Source organism: Papaver somniferum, chromosome 9 (assembly GCF_003573695.1).
Source record: "Papaver somniferum cultivar HN1 chromosome 9, ASM357369v1, whole genome shotgun sequence".
NCBI classification, from domain to species: Eukaryota; Viridiplantae; Streptophyta; class Magnoliopsida; order Ranunculales; family Papaveraceae; genus Papaver; species Papaver somniferum.
The window spans coordinates 84,688,558-84,710,785 of record NC_039366.1 but is presented as its reverse complement, the minus strand read 5'-3'; the positions used below and the strand labels follow the sequence as shown (position 1 = coordinate 84,710,785).

The 22,228-nt window shown below is 35.9% G+C and overlaps 1 protein-coding gene across 6 annotated transcripts; it reads right to left on the bottom strand.

Moving 5' to 3' along the window:
• Positions 1 to 5,108: 5,108 nt before the first annotated feature.
• LOC113310246 (folylpolyglutamate synthase-like) lies at positions 5,109 to 15,388 on the bottom strand. Of its 6 annotated transcripts, none has more exons than XM_026558852.1 (17): positions 15,115 to 15,381; positions 13,482 to 13,658; positions 12,414 to 12,625; positions 11,278 to 11,343; positions 10,465 to 10,574; positions 9,737 to 9,797; positions 8,887 to 8,970; positions 8,349 to 8,405; positions 8,149 to 8,209; positions 7,819 to 7,865; positions 7,589 to 7,666; positions 7,258 to 7,416; positions 6,813 to 7,097; positions 6,627 to 6,705; positions 6,315 to 6,467; positions 5,543 to 5,748; positions 5,109 to 5,407 (listed from the first exon to the last, which is right to left on the bottom strand). In XM_026558852.1, exons 2-17 carry the CDS (start codon positions 13,630 to 13,632, stop codon positions 5,348 to 5,350), a joined length of 1,869 nt encoding a protein of 622 aa, XP_026414637.1. In that variant the 5' UTR covers positions 13,633 to 13,658; positions 15,115 to 15,381; the 3' UTR covers positions 5,109 to 5,347. The 6 variants fall into 6 exon arrangements, 5 of the variants coding, with proteins under 5 accessions (XP_026414637.1, XP_026414635.1, XP_026414636.1 ...); XM_026558850.1 differs by having other exon boundaries at positions 13,482 to 13,647; positions 15,115 to 15,380; XM_026558851.1 differs by lacking the exon at positions 15,115 to 15,381 and adding an exon at positions 14,040 to 14,640 and having other exon boundaries at positions 13,482 to 13,647.
• Between the last annotated feature and the right edge of the window lie 6,840 nt (positions 15,389 to 22,228).

Sequence of the window (22,228 nt, the reverse complement as noted above, 5' to 3'; positions counted from 1 at the left end):
GCCGCTGAATTTGAATTGAAAAACTTATATTAGAACTAGTTTTATTGGAGAACGCCCTATCACATCTCTCTTTCAATATGAACCAAGCTTTTGTCGTTGCTATTTCTAAAGACAAACTACCATTATCCTTAGAGCATTCCTTGTAATGATCTAAAATGAATCACTATTGTTTACATTCGCAACATTTGGCCCTGGTGGAAGTGCCCAAACAGATTTAGAATAAGAACATTCAAAAAATAAATAAGTCAAAGATTCCACAACAGTTCCACAAAACAGACAAGAGGAATCATATCCCCTCCCCCTCAATCTCGACGACAAAGTTTGCCTAGTTGACAGGGTATTGTTTAAGCATTTCCAAAGGAAAAACTTAATCCTTTGAGAAATGTCAAGGTTCCAAATTTTCTTCCAAAACTTCTTCGTACCAACATTGTTTGCAACAACATTCCTAGGTTCTAACCGTTTTGCATACATGCTTTTAACAGAGAAATTTCCATTCTTTTCAAGTTTTCATCTTAGTTTGTCCTTATATAAAAACCCTTGTTGTGAACAAATGAGCCTAATATTAAAAAAAAGAAATCTAGTGGTGGGAAAGTGTTATTAATCAAACTAATATTCCAAGATAAAGAAAAATCATCAATCAAATCTGAGATCAAAATGAGCTCATAATCAAAAGTAGGACAAAGCTCAATAATAGTTACCTGAAGCCAGGGATCCACCGGTTCTTTCTAATATCAATAAAACATCCATCTCCAACCTCCTAAATAGAGTTTTGTCTGACAAGAATAAGACATTTTCTAACACAAGTTTGAATCCAAGAACCAATTTTGGTTGGCTTTTCATTGAAAGCATAACACTTAGGGAAATACTTGGATTTAAGATCTTTTGTCACTTAGCTTTGAGTTCATCTAATAATCTCCAAGCCACCTTAGCGAGCATCACAAGATTGGCCTTTTCAGTGTCTCTAAATCCTTGCCCTCCTTGTGCAATGGTTTACAAAGAAAGGCATACGATTTAATATATACACCTTTAGAGTTAGAATCTTTACCCCACCAAAAGTCCCTTTGCATATCATCCATTTCTTATTTATTTTCTTAGGGATTAGAAAACACCCTATTTGAAAAGTAGGTATACTAGATAAGACATGTTTGTTCAAAACCACCCTACTAATTTTTGAGCAAGAATTTTACTCCTCCACCCTTGAATTATTTTCTCCATTTTCTCCATTAAGGCATCAAAAGTTTTCAATTTAGACCTATCAACAAAGAGAGGAGCCCCCAAATAAGAATATCTTTTAGATTAATTTTCTTAATTTTGAGCAATCTTGTCATCATTCTTCGGTGTTTCAGGTGAATCTTTTCACTAAAAAGCAGGCCAGATTTTTTGAAGTTTATTAGTTGGCCCGAGGTCTTACCGAACTGATCAATAATACCTAAAAGGTTTCGACATTCACCTAAGTCAGCTTTAGCGAAAAGCAAGCAATCATCGGCGAAAAGAAGATGAGAATTTGGTTCATTATTCCTGGTCATTTTAATACCGTGTATATGCTTAGAGGCTTCATTTGCCAAAAGCAATCTCGAGAAGACCTCCATACAAAGTATAATGACACAAGGAGATAAATGATCTCCTTGTCTCAAACCCCTTGTAGGCTTAATGAACTGGTCAGGATTTCCATACAACAACACAACTATTAAAGTAGTGGAAACACATTGGAAAATCAAATCACTCCAATCACGACTAAACCCAAATTCCAATAAAGTTTTGTCTAATCCCAACTAACCCTGTCAAAAGCCTTTGACGTGTCAATTTTAACTGCTCCGATTAAGATGTGTTCCCTCTTAATATTTTGACACGTACTCAAATTAAAAACCCGTCCCCTCTAAATCCCCGTAAGTGCGTTACCTTTTTCAGAAAAAGTAGGAAATTAAGACAAAAAAATTAGGTAATAAAACTGTTTTGGAGGAAAAAAATCTACTGTCATCATATAAAGATGGGCCACATACTTCACCACATCGTAGCCGCACCGAATTTTAACACCCAACCACCCAACTTTTTCTTTCTTTTTCTCCATAGAATGCATTATCTAATGAGCAACAATAATATTGTGTAAAATTTGTCTATAAGATAAAAAAAAGCTGACTGATATGGTGAAATCACCTTATCCGATAAGCTTTTCATTCTATTTTCGAGTAATTTGGCAATGATCTTCTAAGAAGTATTACAAAAACCAATAGGCCAGAACTCACTAGGATCTTTTAGGGTTTTGTTTTTGGAATCAGGAAAAGATGAGTTTTGTTAAGGGTCAGGTAATAACATCCTTCGATTGAAAATATTTTGGACAGTAGACAACTTGAGGACCAATAGTATCCCAGTTATGTTTATAAAAGCTTACCGGAAAGCCATCCGGTCCCGGAAATTTATTGGGCTTCAATTTCTTAACAATGGCAAAGATTTCATCATTATCAGGCATTCTAAACAAAGATTGATTATCACCATGAATTATAACAGGCTTCATATGCACAATAGCATTACAATGTAAAGCATCAGGAGCCGCAAATAACTTAGCAAAATAATCTTGTAACACAACAACAATTTCATTTTTATCCTTAACACCATGCCCATGAGAATCAGTAATACATTATTAATCAATATTATTTGTTTTCCTTCTGTTAAGAGTGATTTTATGAAAATACTTAATATTTTTTTTTCATAAAACAATTATATTATCTCTAGAGTGTTGTTTGGCTATTTCGTTTTGTGGCTCTAGTTCATGCAATTCAGAGTTTTTCAAAGCAGCATTACGAGAAGAAACTATTCTTTTGTCAATATTTTTCTACCTCTTTCAAAACCTAATTTAATTGGGCCCCAAAAAACAATTAGGGGCCTCCCATTAGAGGACAAAAAAGGTCATTAAGACTCAAATTGAGTCACCCCTTAACCAATATATTTTTAAATGGCTAAACTGCCCCTGAATGATTAGTATTAAAATTTAATTAAGTTAAGTTAATTAGTGTGGTTAGATTATGTTAGATTAAACTCAGATTTTAGAATCGATATTTATTTTTTTTTGAGTTGAGAAGAAGAAGAGGAGGTTTTAGAGGAAAATTTAGGGTTTTTAGAAGTGAGTAATTCAAGTAGGGGAAATGATGTTGGGGAAGGTTCAAGCAACAAAGATAATTGTGTTGATGGTAAGATTATCTTAAATTCTCCCATGGATTGGATGTATGTCATAACACAGAGAAAGAGTCGTCAATGTCGAGGGATGTATACCCCAACGACTCTAGAAAGTCGTCAATGTATTGACACCAAAAATGACGACTCAAACCTGCAACTTTTCCAGGTTATGAAAAATTGTCAGGGTATTAAAAAATTTCATTGACGACCCTCAACAGTCGTTAATGTTTAGACTGTTTAAATGACGACTCTAAACTGTCGAAGATTCATTAATGGCGGAAATGTACGACAATTTTGGGTCGTCATAAAAATGATCAATTCCCTGACGACCCTTTGGAAGGGTCGTTACTGTTTTGGTTACGCATTTGACGACTTAAACAGTCGTTAATGTTTTATAAATGTCGTTATACACTGTCGTTAATCTCTAAAAAAATCGTTAGTGTATGACAATTTAGATTCGTTATTGTTTTGATCATGATGTATATGACAACCCTAAACTGTCGTTAATGTCGGTGAAGGGTCGTTAATGAGAGTCGTTACTTGAAAAAAAAATATTAATTAAGGGTAAAATAGTATATTCATCTTCCGATTTTTATATCCTGAAAAATTTGGGGGGCAAACAAAATTCCATCACCCCAAATTAGAAGTTATGGCCCCCAATTAAACTAGGCATTCAAAAGCTTTTTTTTTTCTACGATTTATTTCATCAATTTTCCCTTGGTTCTTCTTTTATTTTACTGTTCAAACTTTTTCTCTCTCCACCGAAGTTACTGTCTTCTTCCTGCGATTTAGGTTTACACCTGTTGTTTGTTAAGACACGTGCTAGTGTCCTACCACATTAATCAGCACTAAAATAAACAGTTTCTCCGTCAGGTGGCATTGTATTAACAAAGCATCAAAGTGGGAACAAAAGACAACTAAAGAGAGATTAGAATCATCAGATGAAACAGGTTAGAGTAATTAGCAATGTCCCAGAGTCCAGCAGTTCCTCCTCCCCCACCATGGGAAGTAGTTGTTCTTGTATGTCAATATATGAACCCTGAAACACTGGCATTATGTTCCTGCGTGTGTAAATCATGGTACAATACCATGTCTTTAGACCAAATTTGGAAACCTATATGCTTCACTCATTATCCTTCTCTCTCGTTTCTCTTCCAACAACAGCACCAGCACAACTCTCTCCCCACCACCACCACCACCATCCCCTTTCGACGTCTGTATGCGTTAGGTTATGTGTCATCCAAGATTCGAGGTTTTCGAAACCCTTCCAAACCTAGAATTTCAATGCAGAATCTGATTTTTGCTGTTGATGTTTTCAAGGGAAATTCGCACGTTCTCAATATAGCCAGACAAGGAGAAGATCTCGTTTATAAACATGGTGTGTTTCGTTTTGATAGCGATGTTAATTTGGAGCTAACAGATGACACGTGTGGAGATACCATGAGAGTCACATGGAGTATAGTGATGAAGGGATGGACTGGAGTTTTCATGGCAATGGATTGTAAAGGAAAAGGTATGTCTATTGGTTGTGGTGCTGGTGGTGGAGAACGATGGTTTTCTCAAGCACTTCCGGCTTCACCTGGTTGTTGTTGGTGCTCTTATTCTTCTTCTGTCATTTCAAGCAACTGTGATAACAAGAATGGCCTTCTTGCTGAATTAGGTCTATCTTTCAGTAGTGTAGATTCAAGGAGGAAGAAAATGGACAAGGTGAAAATGGGGTTTTTAAGTGTTGGTAGCTGGAGATATACAAGCATGGATGATGCGCTTCTGTATCTGCAGCATTTCCTTCTCCATTTCCCCTGACCTGCTCCTGTTAGTCTTCTGGGAGTACTTTTTTGATTTTTTTGGTTGAAAACTGCTGTGTTGTATATATGCATGTTCAAATGTTCAAACTTAAAAACTTCTGAAATTACTACTAGTATATACTAAATGGCATGTATTCTGGACTTGGAATCAACTTTATTGCATTTCTCAACTGCTTCTCAAGATTTAATGAGATTGAAATGACAGTATGAACACAATATGTTACAACAACCCACGCAACAATTCGTTTTCGGTTTCAAATGATACAACAAATGCTATTCTACAAGCAACTCAGGGAAAATAAACAACGTCTGATGCATGCTGAAAGAATGAATGTCTTACTATACTGTTAGTGTTGCGTGTTCAGGGCAAATCATCTCTTCAAGAGCTTCAAAACGTCTCCAACTAGGTGCAGAGATCCAGTCACCAAAACCTGTAGATTAAGGAGAAGTTGATACATAAATTGTATGTATTCATGATCATATACAATATATCTCAGTCAGAGCTAGAACATGGTAGTTCCCATGTACAATTAACTTAAAATGGAGAGAATTTAGAGAAGAGTTACCTGAACTCTGAGGGAAGGGTTCTCCCTGACACAATCCCTTAGCCATTTTATTGTCGAAGGCAATGATGGCATGACACAACTGCTTGTGAATTGTTTTTCCCCATTGCATTTACTAGTAGTTGCAGTTGGACTTCCACAAAGGAAAGTTGTAGGTGGCAACAGTGTCTCTAAGTTTTCAAGCTTTGAGTTGTCATCATTTACGGCTTCTGAAATGGACAAGTAATGATATGTGACTAAATTTTTGGACAAATATATGTTACATGACTAAATTATAGAGCAATCACACTAAATTAGATATGAGCGGAAAGGCGGAAACATAAAAAGGAACCAAGGCTATAGAACTAGTCTTGTTTCTGATACTGGGTTTTGGTTTTTGGTTTCAATTCCAATTCAGGTTTCAGTTCCACTTGTGAATGGTTGAACAAATGGCTTTAATGCACTTCTGTTTTGGATAACATTGTTCGGATAACGTTATACTCCTTTTAGTTCCTATCATTAGATAGTAAAATCATCCAGAACTAGGGGATGTCGTACATACTACACACTAGCCACCGAGCCATCAGTTTCTTGATATTTCACATTGTAGTGCTCAGAAAGGGTAGCCTAAACAAAGGAATTTTAGTACTAAACAAGAATTACTCTTAAGGTGGGGGAAAACCTACCATATAACAGAAAAATCTTCAAGAACATTAATGGTTAAAGATTGACAGACGATAGAAATCAGAAAGTACACAATAAGAAACAAGAGTACGGAATAAGAAAGAATTTTTACCATTCCCATGGAGAATCCTCTCCCACATTCTCTGCAACATGTACTGCCATTTTAAGTCCTTGGAATAGATATCTGATGATATACTTGAGGCCGAGGTGACCTTATTATACGCTGACATACTTGGAACAAAAAGGGCTTTTGAGAAATGAACACCTGATCAAGTATGTACAAGTACAAGCATCCCTACTCGCGTTAGTGCGCTCAATGATCAAACATTAAAACCGTGAAAAATTTACTATGTACATTCCTACATGATCATATATTTACTGATGGAGTTCGAAAAGAATATAACATGTAAATTCTTAGCAGTACCTGAAGATGCACAAGTGGTGATGAGCCTAGGAAGAAGAACCTGAGGGTCTCTCACCTCCATGCAGTTGAATAGAAGGACCTGTGAGAGAGAGAATATGAAATCAAATAAAAGCTGCAGGAGTTTAGCAAACATTCTCTCCAGTATAGAAATGTTTCAGAGTTGAGTCCTCTAAGCTAGAATATTACCTGCTTCGAGATTTTGCTGGAACTCTCGAGATTTTCTACGTCATGCTTAATTGAAGAATTTCTATTCTCTATTACAGCATTGGAGAACCATTTTGCACAGACCTCCATACTCTCTGGACTGTGAGCTCCATCCAAGTAGAAGATCAGGTCCCCCATAGCATTTTCTTTCATTTCTGACGAGTTGGAAGCGGATGAACTGTCATAGACAGTCTGTGCCCGTCCACCGAGGCGTGCAGTTGCAAGACCTCTAAGAAAAGGCTCCGGTAACTTTGCCTCTACTTTTTCCTGAGACCAGAACATCAATTATTTCAGCAACCATTTAAATTCTCCAATTTCTGATATTTCAGTCCACCTCAGCACATGAAAATTAAGCTAGTGCCAGAGAGACCAGATGACAAATAAAGATGAGCAATAACTGCCCCAAGGTGGATAAAAGTTAACTAACATTTGTTAACACGTCTTTCGCATTCACTGTTTTCAGAAGCCAGCATTTACAAAGAGCAACAGCAAGAGCGGCATTTGCGTACTGGTGATCACCAGATAAGCTGAGCTTCAGTCCTCCCAAAGTTTGTGGCTCCAGAGGTGGAACTACTTCCAAAGGGACCTGCAGTTAGTTAGATATAATCAGCAAGATAATTCCTACAACCAATCCTGCGGAAAAATGTGAACAGCTGACCTAAGTCAATGAAGTTAAACAATGGTAGAATTCCCTTATAGTTTTTATTTAATCAAGTACAAGAAAGAAAAACATATCCATGGAATCAAATATAGCTTACCATCAATTCAGAAGCTTTCTCCCGAAGAACATCCATGGCTTCGGGAAGTTGATCTACGGTGAATGCGGGTGTTTCAGGCTTCAGAGCATGAAGACTCAACCGAATTAGAAAATCATCAGAAAATAAGTCCTCCTAATAAGGGGATCCACGAAGTATACTTGTACAGTGTAATAAAGGATCCGCCATTATAAGAAAATTGGCTTAGGTTGTTAAACTAAAGAAGTGCCTACCTTAAAAATTCCTGCCTTATGTGACGCAATTTTCCCAAGCGTATCTCCTACATAAATTGCCATTATTAGTCGTTAGCAATGTATGCATGACATTCTTGAAGTTCTTTCCAGCATTAAACTTTAGTGATCAAACCTTATGTGATGTTTAAGAAACAGAACGAAAAGTTCAAACCCGTACTAAGCCTGATGGCTACTGGTATCATTGTTGACGGAAAATAACTTGGAAAAGTTATTCCAGTATTGCTTTTGGAAAGCCATAAGAGTTCTAGCCCAATCAACAAATTAAATGACATAGGAACGAGCATTTATTTTGAACAGAAAGTGTCATACCCAGTGACTCAATATGATCCATCCCTAGCGAAGAAATACCACAGACAACGGGTTCTTTTATCTGTTCATGATTAACATAACAATAGCAAGGATTGCACTTATCAGGGAACATCCACAGGAAAAAAAAAAAGAGGAAGCCCATAAATTGTAAATATATAAAGAAGAAATGTAAAATAGAGTAAATTGGAAGAGATAGTTACCACATTCGTTGAATCCTTCCTTCCCCCAAGACCAACTTCAATGATTGCAACGTCAACCTACAGGCAATCAACCTTACGTTATTGATTCCCCAGTAATAGTAATGATCAAAGATAAAAGAATAAGAGAAAATTCAAAATTGATCAAAGAACCATTTAGTCTACACATTGCCAAGTAGAATGGTTGATAGTTTATAGTTCACTATGAAACCCTAAGATAGGATCACAGATCGATGTTTCAAGTTGGCAAACTAACTTCATTTGAACTTGCAGGCAAGCCAAATTATTGGTATTATGACAAGTGGATTTGAACTTCGGATTTAATATGTCCATTACGTAAAGCAGATTTCAAAAACGTAAAGAGCCAAAAGACAGGTGCAACACCCATCAAGATGAATGCGAGGCATATCCCAATGTTGAATGTCACTCCTGATGTAAGGATAAGGGAAGGAAATTTTAAGCAAAATCTTTCATAGTAACAAATATGAGAAAGACTCCTGGGCAATATAATTGTACAATAGGGAAAATAAAGCAAACTAACCTTTTCAGATACAAATATCTTAAAAGCTAATACAGTTAGGAATTGGAAAAGCGGGGGCATCGGCAAGTCCTCTGAAAGATTTTCCTGTAAAAATGAAATTTAAGAGTAAGCCATTGGCCGCCAAACTATTTCATTGGACACATCAGAGAGAGAAAGACAGAGAGACGGATTTTTTCAAGTCATATGTAAATATAACATACATCATCATTGTTGTGTGTATGCATGTCAGTTCTACACAATATGGGTCACAAATCAGGAGTTCTAAAATAATAGCACTTAGTTAAATGGCACTTTGATCAGAAATAAGAATTCTGCTGCAACATATTCATGCTACCAAGAACCAGTTTTCGCTGACTTGCCTAAATATTTAGTTATCACCGCTCAGCAAGTGCAAGCACTAGTCATTTATATTTCCTCCTGCCCTATTCAACTTGTGTTTTCATTTGCTATTGAGATACAAAATTTATAAACTGATTCGAAGAAAATAGTGAAAGTGTGAAACCATGTTCCTGTATCTAAACAATTTAGGTCAAGCATTTGGTGCTTCATTCTCCACTTCAATACAACAATTCATGTTGCCTCTTTGGATTAGAATTGTTTTAAAAGCCTGAAGGACAAGGAGCCTCACATACCAATATCATATGATTACCTGAACCACTTTATGATGAAATTGGTTGCTATTACCAGATAATTAAATTTCAGGGTTGGTTCCCGTTTGCGAGACACCTCTGAGAAATTTTGAACCGACAGACCATAACAATTAAAATATAAATTTTAGATATGGTTCCAGTTTGTAAAACACCTCTGAGAAATTTTGAACTGACAGATCGCAGCAATTAAAATGTAATACCTTCAATTGGTGCCAACAGTCCCAAAAGTATTGTAGGAAATTTTCTTCTGAAATATCCAACCTACAAAAACAATTCGTAGTAATTGGTAATTTGGCATACACTAATTACGTAAACAACTAAGAAAATATAGACTAACATTCACAATAATCATCTATATCTTTCCATGCAAGAGTCGTTCTGCAATTTTGTCATACAACATAGAGGAAGTCGAAATACCATTTATTTTTGTGAACTAATTATCAGTTCATACATTCTATATAAAAGACTATGAGAAAAAACTTTGAAACACATCACACATCTGCCAAGTGACGACATTATAAACTTTGACCAAATTATTATTTTTTTTAGTGTGCAGATCACAATAGCAAGGAGCATAGAATTTTTATATAGAGGTTACTGACTTAAGCGCTAAATAGTGCGAAATAAATATTAATTTCCTGTATTATTCAACAGAATACAACCATGTCTTACTGCTTGACTGGTTTACCCTTAGGGGATACACAGCATATAAATTTTTGTGATTCAATTCATATTAGTGAGTGCATGAAAAGTAAGAGACGGGCAAAGTGAAAAATGTGCGCATGCTGAGCAATAAAAGTGGCACTACTGTGTTCATCAATGGAGACCGCAGGCTGCAGTGAGCAGTTAAATTCAGCAATAAGCATGAGCCCATGAAAGATGACAGTTTCAAGTTAAGTATATATTTCTAACACCCTTAGAAAATTACCCATCTACACGAAATCTTTCTCTCACATCAATTAAGTGAGGAGAGGTGAAAAGTCCAGTTCGAAAACCACTTTCCCGTAAAATGGCTTCGCAGAATGAGCAAGTTGAACCCTGAAAAATGATATCCATAAGCTCAAGAGGACGCAAAAACTTTTATCCTGATGTAGAACTGAGTTCATTAATGAATAGAATATTAACATGGATGTAGAATATAAGGAAATTAGACAAGGTTGTTGTTGGATAGATAGTATTGCATGCATGCCAGAGAAAATTAGCTAAAACAATTGCCATTTCTGGTGAATATAACCAACATGCAACTTTTCCTAGTTTATACTACAATCTCCTATATCTAAAAAATCTTTGTACTCTATGTTTTTCCACTTTCGTCCGTCACTTAATCCAACTCCTTAAACCTAAACCGCTACACCAAACTCACCAATCCAGCATGCTAATGGTTCTCCTACCCTTATAAATTCATTATTTTCTTATGTTTTGGAATCAAGAATATGATAATTTTGTACCATTCTCGATAAAGACTTCAGGTGGTAATGTTTCTTACTAATGCAGTCTTTTGAGGCATCATTATTGCTTAAAATTTTGATACACGGGTTTTATGTTGGAGGTGCTGGCCTGATTTTGCTAAGGATAATGAAAATGATAATCAAACGTTTCATCAGTTACAGACATAACGAGTGAGAGATAGAACTGAAATGCAAAATGTTTGATAGTTTTCAGTTTTTCACTGGGACTGGAACTTTCTTAGCGTTCCGATATTTAAAAAAAAAAAAAAAAAGCTTCAGTACATTGAAAATACCTTTCCTTTTGTTCCAGCAACATGGATAATTTTGAGACCAGCTATCTGATCCTCCAAACCCAATATCTGTAGGCACAAGAGTGTCACTTTGCAAGCATGTTTTCTCTAATTAAATTAGCAATATAACAAGCTAATGGATCATAAGAATCAAAAATTGAAATGTGTGGGTTATGCATCTGCAGGATAAAAGTACACCTATACTAAGCACCAATGTATGTAACAAAAACAAGGGGATGTTATCTCAGAGGCATAGAAGATGCATATGTTCAGACCTGATTGATACTAACGAATTGTTCAAACAAGCAGTGGTACAGTACTATAAAAATGAATTAAGATGGAAATGGGCATTCAAATGTTTAACCTTTCAAGTAACTGAGAGAAAATACTACTGTACGGAATAACACACTTGAGCAAGGGCGGATAATTCAACTATACACATCTATTTCTATCAAAATTTAACATTGGCTAGCTAACAGCAGAAGTGCACAACTTTTGTAGCTTGGAGAGGGTAAAATTGTCTTTTTATTTCATAGCTTCTTTTGAGTTAAGAATATCCTCCCCAACAATTTAGCTATAAACTAGGATCTTGTAGGAAACAGAAGAGGGGTCAAATATAAGTTTGGCTATATTTACAGTTTCTCTATTTTCCCAGACTATTGTTTTGTGTATGATTTTTGAAAGGTAATTTTGTAGTTAAATACTAAAAACTGATTCTTTTAAAAGATTCTACCAAGCTTTTCTTCTGATATCCATGAGAAATAGTTAACTGTTTTCCTTTATCTATGTGGAGAAAAATCATAGAGTCTTGGAGACTTCTTGCTGGAAGAACTATTTCAAGAATAGTTGTCTCGCCCTAAGTATATCAACCAAACACAGGCAATTTTGAGGCCTTCAATACTACCAAAAATTAATTTAACTTAAAGGTGAAATGCAGGACCCAGAAAGCTTCAACTTGCAAGCTGAAAATGATTGGGCTACTGTAATCAAAGCCTCGTGGTTTTAGAATGTAGGTCTATGTAAGGGGGTCAATGTAGGTCTAAGCATTCCCATTCCATGTGTAAGCAGATTCCAACCCAACGGTAAAATATATATCTATAAGCAAATTCAGGAAATGGAATACTTGAAACAGCAATTACCTTTAAATACATTTGCATCCTCTCCATTTTTTCATATTTACCATTAATGTTTGATTTCTCTCCGCGTTTCTGACGAGTAATGAGAGAGGAAAGTGCTTCCATAGCAGACTCATATGAAGAAGAAAGAGGTAACTCATTTGAGTTTGCTCGAAGAACCCCACCACTTCCCATTTCCTCGATCAAACGAAGTGGCGACCTTTTCAATCCCAAACCTGCAATATTACGCCACAAAGAAGTTCAAGAAGAGACAACTGGTCTGCAATGGACGGAATTACAATCAGAAGTTCTAAATTTTGAATTATTCTGTATAATTGTATTTAAGACCCAAGGCATCAAATATGAAACTGAATGATTAAAGCTAGCTAGATGCATCAGTAAGATCCAGAATGATGAATCTTAGAAGGATCAGTTATAATACATTAATACGTGTGAAATTCGTGGAGACACCACTATATCATAAGATAGGTATCTACCAAATTCCTTTGAGCCCCAACTCCTCATATCAGCTTTTTCTTCTTCTATGTTTTATCTTCACTAAGTTTTTATTCGCCGTAGACATATATAAATTCCAAACCTCTAATGAGAAAGAACACATTTTGCCGATAATGCAATGTCTCCAACTCTACCCTTATACTTAAAATAAAAAACCTGAAAAATAGTTCTGGCAAAGGTTTCAATGGAGATACAGCCTCTAGGTCAAAAGTTCTTAATTCCCAATGCAGAAGTCCTATTAATCAGGCAATATTTTGGGCCACAAAAGCTTCAAGGTCCTTGAAAATGTAAGAAAATGTGCCCCTAAATAGAAAGTAGGGAGGGCGCAAAGGTAATTCCTCCAACATATGATCTTTACTCTTTAGATCATACCATATCCCCCCTTTTCATAGTAAATCAATTATGCTGTACTGCTATCAGTTGTGCTCGAAATACATGAGTCCTGATTGCTAATGTTTATTTCCGAATATTACAGTAGATATACAACTATGATAGAAACCATAATCAAGTTTCATTTACTCATCAAGTAGATAGAATCTGGCATATTAATAACTAAAATAAAGAGTGTGAAATTACTCCGCTCAACGTGCTCATGCAAGTCCAGGTGAGCAGGCAAACAAGAAACTTTCTGATACTTTTGGAAGCAGAACTGGTGTCGGTTTTTCTTAAAGAACGAAGGAATAGCACCGCTCACATGCCTCAAAGAAGTATTTGCATTGACAAGCATTAGGAAAAATCAAGCCTGCAAAATTACTTTTTATTCAATTTAGAACATGGTTAAACAAGTACTAACAATTCTTGAGAGAAAAAAGAAGAAGAAAAACAGCAAGCATGCAGTAAAGACCTACTCAGACAATAATGAACAAATGATGTTTTCAGATTTTAAGAACATAGACTTTTACATGCAAAAGCAAAAGGGTTTCCACAGTTCCATGATTTCTTCAAATGTGGAGAAAACTGACAGGCCAGACAGCCCATCCTACAGATAAACTTCTGAATTGCCTGCTTGGGTATAATCATATCGTATATCATACTCTTTCATACGAATTGCAGCCAATCTACGGTTCTTCATGTTTCTTCGAAAAGTATGTGTTTCTTGGCAATGTAACAAAGTGGTATACGCCTAAGACTTACTAGATATAGATCTCTAGTAGATGCTGTGTGGATGCATTTTCATCTTCAAAATGGCAATACAGAACCTCTTCATTCCTGTGAGGAGTGCTGAGCATAATAACCATTTTTTTTCTTTTATAGATCCGGGTAGATTGGAAACCCACAGGATATAAATCAAAGGATGATAATCCCGAATACAATTCCTGTCAGGAGTGCTGAGCACAGAATCTCTTGAATATTCAATGGTTCTGAAACAAAAATAAATCAAAAACAAGAAAAAGCGATTTCGGAATTGACATGGTTTGTCTAGTCTATTTCACTACACCGTTGAGTTTCTGCACTAGAACTGGAAGTTTTAGAAACAACAGATCATCTCGACAGATCAGAGAGAGATATTGTACGTGTATGCCGGAGTTCTCTAAATGGGCATATGATGAATAGGTATCACTCAAACTCATCCATCGTAACATGAAATCTGCAGTATTTATGAAAGATCTGAAACCAAAGCCAGGATTTAGTTCAAGTGTTTAACTAATAGGTCTTTATAATGAAAAGGTTACGATGGTATGTTATTTCATTAACACATTTAGTTAAACACATCACGTACATCTTTGTTTCTTCTTCAAGTTTAATGGTAAATCTCTACTTAAAGCATTTAACTTTATCCAGATTCGGGGACATACTCAGCAGATACTGTAGCACCTGACCAATATGAGCTTAGTCGCATTTATGCAAACTTGCGAATCCAGATCCTAAATAAATTTCTCTCAAGTGTACGAGATGGATTCCAATAAACAACAACAACAAAAAAAAAAACAACTTAATGCTCCAAAAATTCTGGAGATTAGAGTTCATGTGCAAATTAAGTTGCTTCAACAAAAGTTCCATTATCATGTACCACAATCCAATTCATGTATCCAACCAATACCAAAAATTTATGAATTAATCTGAAAGCAAAACAAGCAATACCCAATGCTTAACAATTGAATATTTAGCTAAACAAACAAAACATAAAAGAAGTAGTAAAGCAGAAAGTAACTCGAAAACACTCAAGTTGAAATAAGAGAGTGGGTTTGTTTTAATAGTGATTTTTCACCTCTTAAAAGCGATTGCTCTCCACACCACCGCCACCAGCACCACCTCTTAAAGCTGACCCGCCACCATTTTCGTCCTCTCAAGGGGCAAGGGTGTTTTCTGTTTTAGTATCTCTTTCTGTGTGGTTTGTGGGGACTTTGTGCGCCAACTGAGAGAACCTTGAAAATCCGAAAAAAAATATAGGAGAATACCGATCTAGGCATCTATGTAAAGCAAAAGCTAACGTGCGCGCCAACTCAACTCTTCTGGTGTGTGTGTGAGAGAGAGTCTGGTGTGTGTGTGTGAGAGAGAGTGTGTCTGTGTGGACTGTGGAGTCTGTGGATATATTTTGTTTATCTTCCTAGTCGTGCGAAGCACGTGATGATAATATTAATAAATCTACTCGAATAAAACGGGGACAAATATATCCCGTTTTTTATAATAATAACGGGATTAAAGTTTGGTCACCCCATTTCTAAGCTACTCCTCGTTCCATTAACTGAAGATGTCATTCCTTATTAACCGTGCAGCTTAGAATATTTGCGTTACCTCCCCCGTTTTAGGAAGATAAGCTTGTTTCATGTGTAATTTGAAACGGAAGGATTATACATTTTCCGACTACTAATATTTACAGCCTAGTATATTTCCTTCCTATGTTTTTAAAACGGAAGGAGTATATATGTACTGGTGTGCTGCTTTGTAATGTGTGTGGGAGGCCCGTAGTGATGGAGGTAGGTATATTAGGAATTGCATTCCTGGTTGGATCTGGATTTGTTTAGTGGACACATTATTCCTCATTCAAATCCAAATCCAAAGTCTTTTCCAGTAGCAAGTACCAGTACCAGGTCGACTAGAGAATATCTCCTAAGAGTCGAACATAGGTTTTACGCCGGCCTGCCCGAGCCTCGCAACTTGCACTACGGAAATCATGATGGCAACTGCAAGATGAAACTTAGCTTATATAAAGACAACTCCCTTTATTGATGTTTAAAAAATCTCTCAAAACTAAACACAAGCTCTAATCTTGCTCATATGATCAACTACAACTTTGGTGTTCATATATATATAGAAATATGAATTCCTTTTCCTAGTCATATTACCTTATTACATGTCTTTCCTTTTCTTAGAACTAGATGACTTTTAATTCCCTTAGGATTACATCAATTTCCTAATCTTATCCTAACCAACTTGTTAGAGATTATCTTAGGCTTAATGTTGAAGTTTATCCAACGTTCTCCCCGTTAAGCTTCAACCTTACCCGTGACATATCTTGTACTCCAATCAGTTGTCTCATTTCTTCAAACTTTATCCGAGCTAATGCCTTTGTCAATATATCTGCTTTCTGCTCAGTTCCTGGTATGTGTTCAACGTTGATGATCTCCTTCTCGATACATTCTCGTATGAAATGATACCTTTTGTGAATGTGTTTCGTCTTCCCATGAAACACTGGATTTTTAGTGAGTGCAATTGCAGACTTATTATCAATCTTGATGAGAACTTTTTCAGGTTCTCTTCCTTTGATTTCACCCAACAGTTCTTGAAGCCATATTGATTGTTTAGCTGCTTCTGTTGCGGCCATAAACTCAGCTTCACAGGATGAGAGGGCTACAGTGTCTTGCTTTTGTGAACACCATGTAATAGGTGCTTCACCTAGATAAAATATATGACCAGTTGTACATTTTCCATCATCTTGGTCAATATTATGATTGTTGTCGCTATACCCAACAATTCCTTTTGATCCTCCTCGACCATACTTCAATCCACAGCTGATTGTTCCTCTTAGATATCTCAATATCTGCTTTATTACATCACCATGTGACTTGTGTGGACTCTGCATATAACGGCTTGCTACTCCCACAGAGAAAGCCAAATCTGGTCTTGTGTGTAATAAGTATCTTAGGCATCCAACATTTCTTCTATAACTCGTTGAATCAATCTCTGCTTCTTCTTGTGCCTTTGAAACTTTAAGTCCAAACTCCATTGGTATCTTAGTTGGATTACAAGTTTCAAGTCCTGCTTCTTTCAGAATTCTCCTTGCATAAGCTTCTTGTTTAATCTGAATCCCATCTGGCTTATCAACTAGAAACCAAGTCTTGTTTCTGTTGATTGAAATAATTTCTTCTCTACATGCTTGTGTCCATTTAGTCGAGACCTTTGCTTCCTGAAAATTCCTTGGTTCTTCATTAACAGAAAGTCGCATAATCTCACATTCTTCTGCAGCTTGAAGAACATAATCCTCCAGATACTGTGGCTTTTGTATCTGTCTTGTTGATTTTCGCAGTGGAATGGGTTGAGTTATTTTATCGATCTCTTCTTCTTCTACTACTTCTTCGTTATTCTCAGTGGTTTCATTATTCTCTTCTTCTTCTTGATTAACATCATTGTTTCCATTGGTATTGATGATTATGGGTCCTTCGCCTTCATCAATTACTTGACCCCATCTCATGTGAAACATTCCTGGATCCCTACTTGGTCCATCATTAGTTTCTTTCCAGTTCCAGTTTGCTTTTTCATCGAATACCACATCTCGACTCACTATCACTCTTTTCCTTGTTGGATTGAATAATCTGTAAGCTTTGGATCCAGGCTCAATTCCTAGATTCGCAAGAGTCTGAGATCGATCATCCAGTTTCTTAAGAGTTGCAGAATCAACTTTTGTGTATGCTTTGCAACCAAACACTCTTAAATGATCTATGTTTGGTTTTCTCTTTCGCAAACTTTCATATGGAGTCATGTCTTTCAGAGCTTTCGTAGGTATCCTGTTTATTAGGTATGTGGAGTGTCGTACAGCTTCTCCCCATAGATAATTAGGTACCTGCATAGCCTTTAAAGAACTTTTTGTCATCTCCATTAGAGTCATGTTTCTCCTCTCCACCGCTCCGTTTTGTTGTGGTAGCCCTCGAACCATCTTGTTCTGAGACATTTCCTTTAAAGTTCTAAAGTTTATGTGTCTCTTACCAGTCATGTGATTGCTGGCTCCATTATCTAAATACCAGATTCCTTCTTCTCCATCCTTTGATTCGTAGTTCTTTGGTATTAGTTTCCCTTCGTTTAAGAATACAACTTCGTGCATGAAAAGAGTTGTATCTGCTTCCCTTGTTTCATTCTTGTTTGCTTCTTCCATCTTTTGTATTCTTTCAGGGCATACAGAGGAGAAGTGTCCTGGTTTATCACATCTGTAACAAATAATGTTTGATTTATCCTTCTTTTCTTTCCCTTGGTTTTGATCATTCTGACTTGTTGTTCTATCTTGTGAGTTAAACCTTCCTCCCCTTCCCCGGCCTCTGTTTACTCTACCACCTCTTCCACGACCTCTTCCTCTTGTCGCAAAGTTTTGTTGGTAAGAGTTTGTGTACAAGAGTTTTCCTTGAGTTTCTCTATTGTTTTCTTCATCAAGGATTCCCTCTTCATATGCTTTCAATCTTCCAATTATATCTTCATAGCTAGTCTTCTTTAAATCTAAGACTTGTTCGAGAGAAGCTATGATATGAATATACTTGGATCTTGGTAAACTATTGAGAAACTTCTTTACCAGTTTATCTTCATCAATGGATTGTCCAAGTGACGCAGCTTTTGAGGTTATCTCTGATAGCTTTCCTGCAAAGCTATCAATAGTATCAGTGTCTTTCATCTTCACTCTTTCAAATTCAGACATTAAGGTTTGCAGAAGGGCTTCTTTAACTCGATCAGCTCCGAGATTACGTGCCTTTATTGCATCCCAAATTTTCTTTGAAGTTTCCTGTTCACCAACTTGTAGAACAAGACATTCTGGTATTGCTTGAAAGAGTAATTCAATGGCAACATTGTTTTTGTCTGGGTCCAATGTACCAGGATCAATTGTTTCCCAAACTTTGTAGATTTTCATCAGTACCTTCATTCTCATGGCCCATACTGTGTAGTTTGTGGCGTTGAGGATTGGAACTTGTATTGATGGTGGCGTGAACTGTTTTACACCCACAATGGTGGTTTCGTTTTCCATGGCTCAGAAACCAGCTCTGATACCAATTGATGGCAACTGCAAGATGAAACTTAGCTTATATAAAGACAACTCTCTTTATTGATGTTTAGAAAATCTCTCAAAACTAAACACAAGCTCTAATCTTGCTCATATGATCAACCACAACTTTGGTGTTCATATATATATAGAACTATGAATTCCTTTTCCTATTCCTATTACCTTATTACATGTCTTTCCTTTTCTTAGAATTAGATGACTTCTAATTCCCTTAGGATTACATCAATTTCCTAATCTTATCCTAACCAACTTGTTAGAGATTATCTTAGGCTTAATGTTGAAGTTTATCCAACAAAGCAAACGTTATTCCACATTATCAGTATTAAAACGCATTATTAACGACTTGTACTTGATTAACTTTTAAAAATTCATTTTGTTAATTAATTAGTAAATGCCATATGGCTCCAGCATACAAACTTCCAAACTCTCTGGGCTCTATCTGCTACGCGTTTATGACTTTTCCCCTCTTGATTTCTATCTCAAGCTTATTTTTTTATGCAAAACATGTTTTTGATCGCATCCAGCAATTAGTTTTTGATCGCATCCAGCAAATTGTTTAATGGTTGAGAGTGATCGACTGCACGGGGTAAGAAAACTTGAAAAACATTTCTTGTATCTAGTTGGCTTTGCTTTTAGTCTTCGTTTCCTTTTAGGTGGTAAGAAAACTTGAAAGACAAGATCGACAGTGCACGTTTTTTTTTTTTTTGGTAAGGAAACAAAAACGAGGTTCTTAAGCTTCCCGCTTTATTGAATAAGAAGCCTATTATTACAGGGGTTTTAAAATTTTGGTTTTAAGGGCTCATGAGAGGACCAAAATCGAGTAATCAGATAGCAATCAATAAAACCTCTTATCTTACTAATTTTGCTACTGGATAGAATACCGTCAATTAATTAATACATGATTGATTAACTAAACTAAAGTTAGTGATTTGATTAGACTAATAATTTGATTTATAGTTAGTGATAGAAAATCAAAGATAAAAAAAGAAAGATTTTTTTTTTGCTGAAAATTAAACTTACGGGTGGGAGTTCATGTTCTCCCAACCGTAGGATTTCCTAACTGTAAACCATAAATACAGTTGGGAGTTTATGTTTTCCCAACCGTAAAAAATCATTGTGGTTTGGTTTCCCAACCGTATTAAACTCTGTAACTAATTTTTAAAACCCGAGTTTAATCAAATCTAACTTATTCATGCAATCAAAGACAAAAAAGAAGGGTGAGTTTTTCAATTCTTACCCAATTGAAATCATTATTAGCTAAGATAATCATTTATTCTATTTTGTGGATCAACCTAATTGAAGAACAAAAAATTGGTAGAAGAGGAGAAGAAGAAAAGAGGAAGAATACCAACCGACGTGTTTTTTTGTTTATATTTAGTGTTTTATTTTAACTAGAATTAGATTAGGTAATTAGGTAAGTTGTTAAAGGGTATTTTTGAGTTTTTGTTATAAAATATAAGTCCCCCCTCATCAACATTTAGGACATTAGAATTCATAGGAGCCCTCAAAACCAAATGTTTGGAGCCCCTATAACATGCTTTATGAATAAACCCGTTGTTTAAGGCACACTGCAAAACCATTTTTATTTTTTTCTTGTAAACAAGATTTCATTAAAAGACTAAAGAGAGGTCGTAGCCCAAATTAAATCTAGAGTAGAGTCATCTAATATCGGGTGTTTGTATTCCTGCCCATGATATTTGATTTCTCTACTACGAGTTTTAGCTTAATAAAAGAATGTGGGCTGACATTCCAATCAACAATTCTAAGAAAATGTTTTGCTTCTTTAGCTAAAGTGTCTGCTACTTGGTTTTTAGTTCTTGGAACAAAATAAAAACCTAAAGAATTGATACAACTACTTTGCTTCTTTAGCTAAAGTGTCTGCCCATATTGCTGCCTGCAACAGTCTTATTGCTTCTGGTTCTTGTGGATTTGAACATGATGATGGTCCTGCTCTTCCTCATTTGAAAGAACATGTATCACCTCTTAAGATTAAAGCAAAACTTGAAGGCAGAGAGTCAAATATCCATGATGCATCTACATTGATTTTTAGAGTATTTATATTAGGAGGTGACCAGGGATTCGAATCTTGATTCTTCTTTCTAGTCTTGTTATTGGTAGATTTTTTTTTCTTGTCCAAAAGTCTACATGTCGTCGGATTTCTTTTGCTAGTTGTAATGGAGACTGGGTTTTTTCCTGCACAGCTTTTACATCTCGTTTTCCAAATAAACCACATTTTCGTAGCAACTAATTCTAAGGATATTACTGAATTTGGGGCCAAGAACCAATCCTTAGAAATGTCTACTTTGGTTGAGGCTGGGAAGTTTACTTGTACAGGATTTGGTCCTAGTTCCCAAACTGTTTTGGCAAAGGACAATGCAATAAAAGATGTTTAATAGGTTCCTCATGTTCACCACAAAAGGTGCGGTTTGGGTTAATGTCCCTAATTATGCCTTTCAGTTTCGAATCGGTAGACAGAGCATTCTGCAAGCATTTCCATAAGAAAAAAGTTCGATTCTTGGGGATACTTCTAAGTTCCACAAAGATTTTCAGAAATTGTCATCTAAACTTAGGCTAAATGAGCCTATTCCATTCTCATTCAGTTTGTTATACATAGATTTAAATGTAAAGTCTCATGTTTTAATTAGTTTCCACCTCAAATTATCCTTTTGAAGATTTTTAGATCTATATATAAAAAAAAGAAAAAGATTGATCCTACAAAAAAAATTAGCTATGTTGTTGGGGAAAGAGTATAAAATCAGTGTTTTGTTCAATTTCTTACTAGGAGGATCTATCAGATCTGCTACCGAAGATAGAGAATTATTAGTTGAGTTTTTAAAATTTGTCAAGGTGTTTGCTAGATCTGGCATCCAATTATCCTCTCATATATTTATACTATTGACATCTCCTACCTCCCATATATTGTTTTGTTCTACCAGTTGTAGTCTTTTACAAAAGCACTTCCAGATCCAGGAACATTTATCCGGGGTTTAGCTATAAGAGGGGATTTGTTTTTGAAGTACTCAGGACTAAGGGTTTTTGCCCAAAGAGAATTGGGTTCTTTTAACAATCTCCAAGTTATATCAGTTACCATAGCTAGACTGAATTTATGCGCATCTCTAAA

What these genes read in the sequence shown, in the direction of transcription:
- LOC113310246 (XM_026558852.1), bottom strand. Translation starts at nt 13,632, where the DNA reads ATGCTTGTCAATGCAAATACTTCTTTGAGGCATGTGAGCGGTGCTATT. An exon ending in AGATATTTGTATCTGAAAAG is followed by an intron (nt 8,406 to 8,886) that starts GTTAGTTTGCTT and finishes GATTGCCTGTAG; the next exon opens with GTTGACGTTGCAATCATTGA. An exon ending in CACCACTTGTGCATCTTCAG is followed by an intron (nt 6,468 to 6,626) that starts GTACTGCTAAGA and finishes ATACTTGATCAG; the next exon opens with GTGTTCATTTCTCAAAAGCC.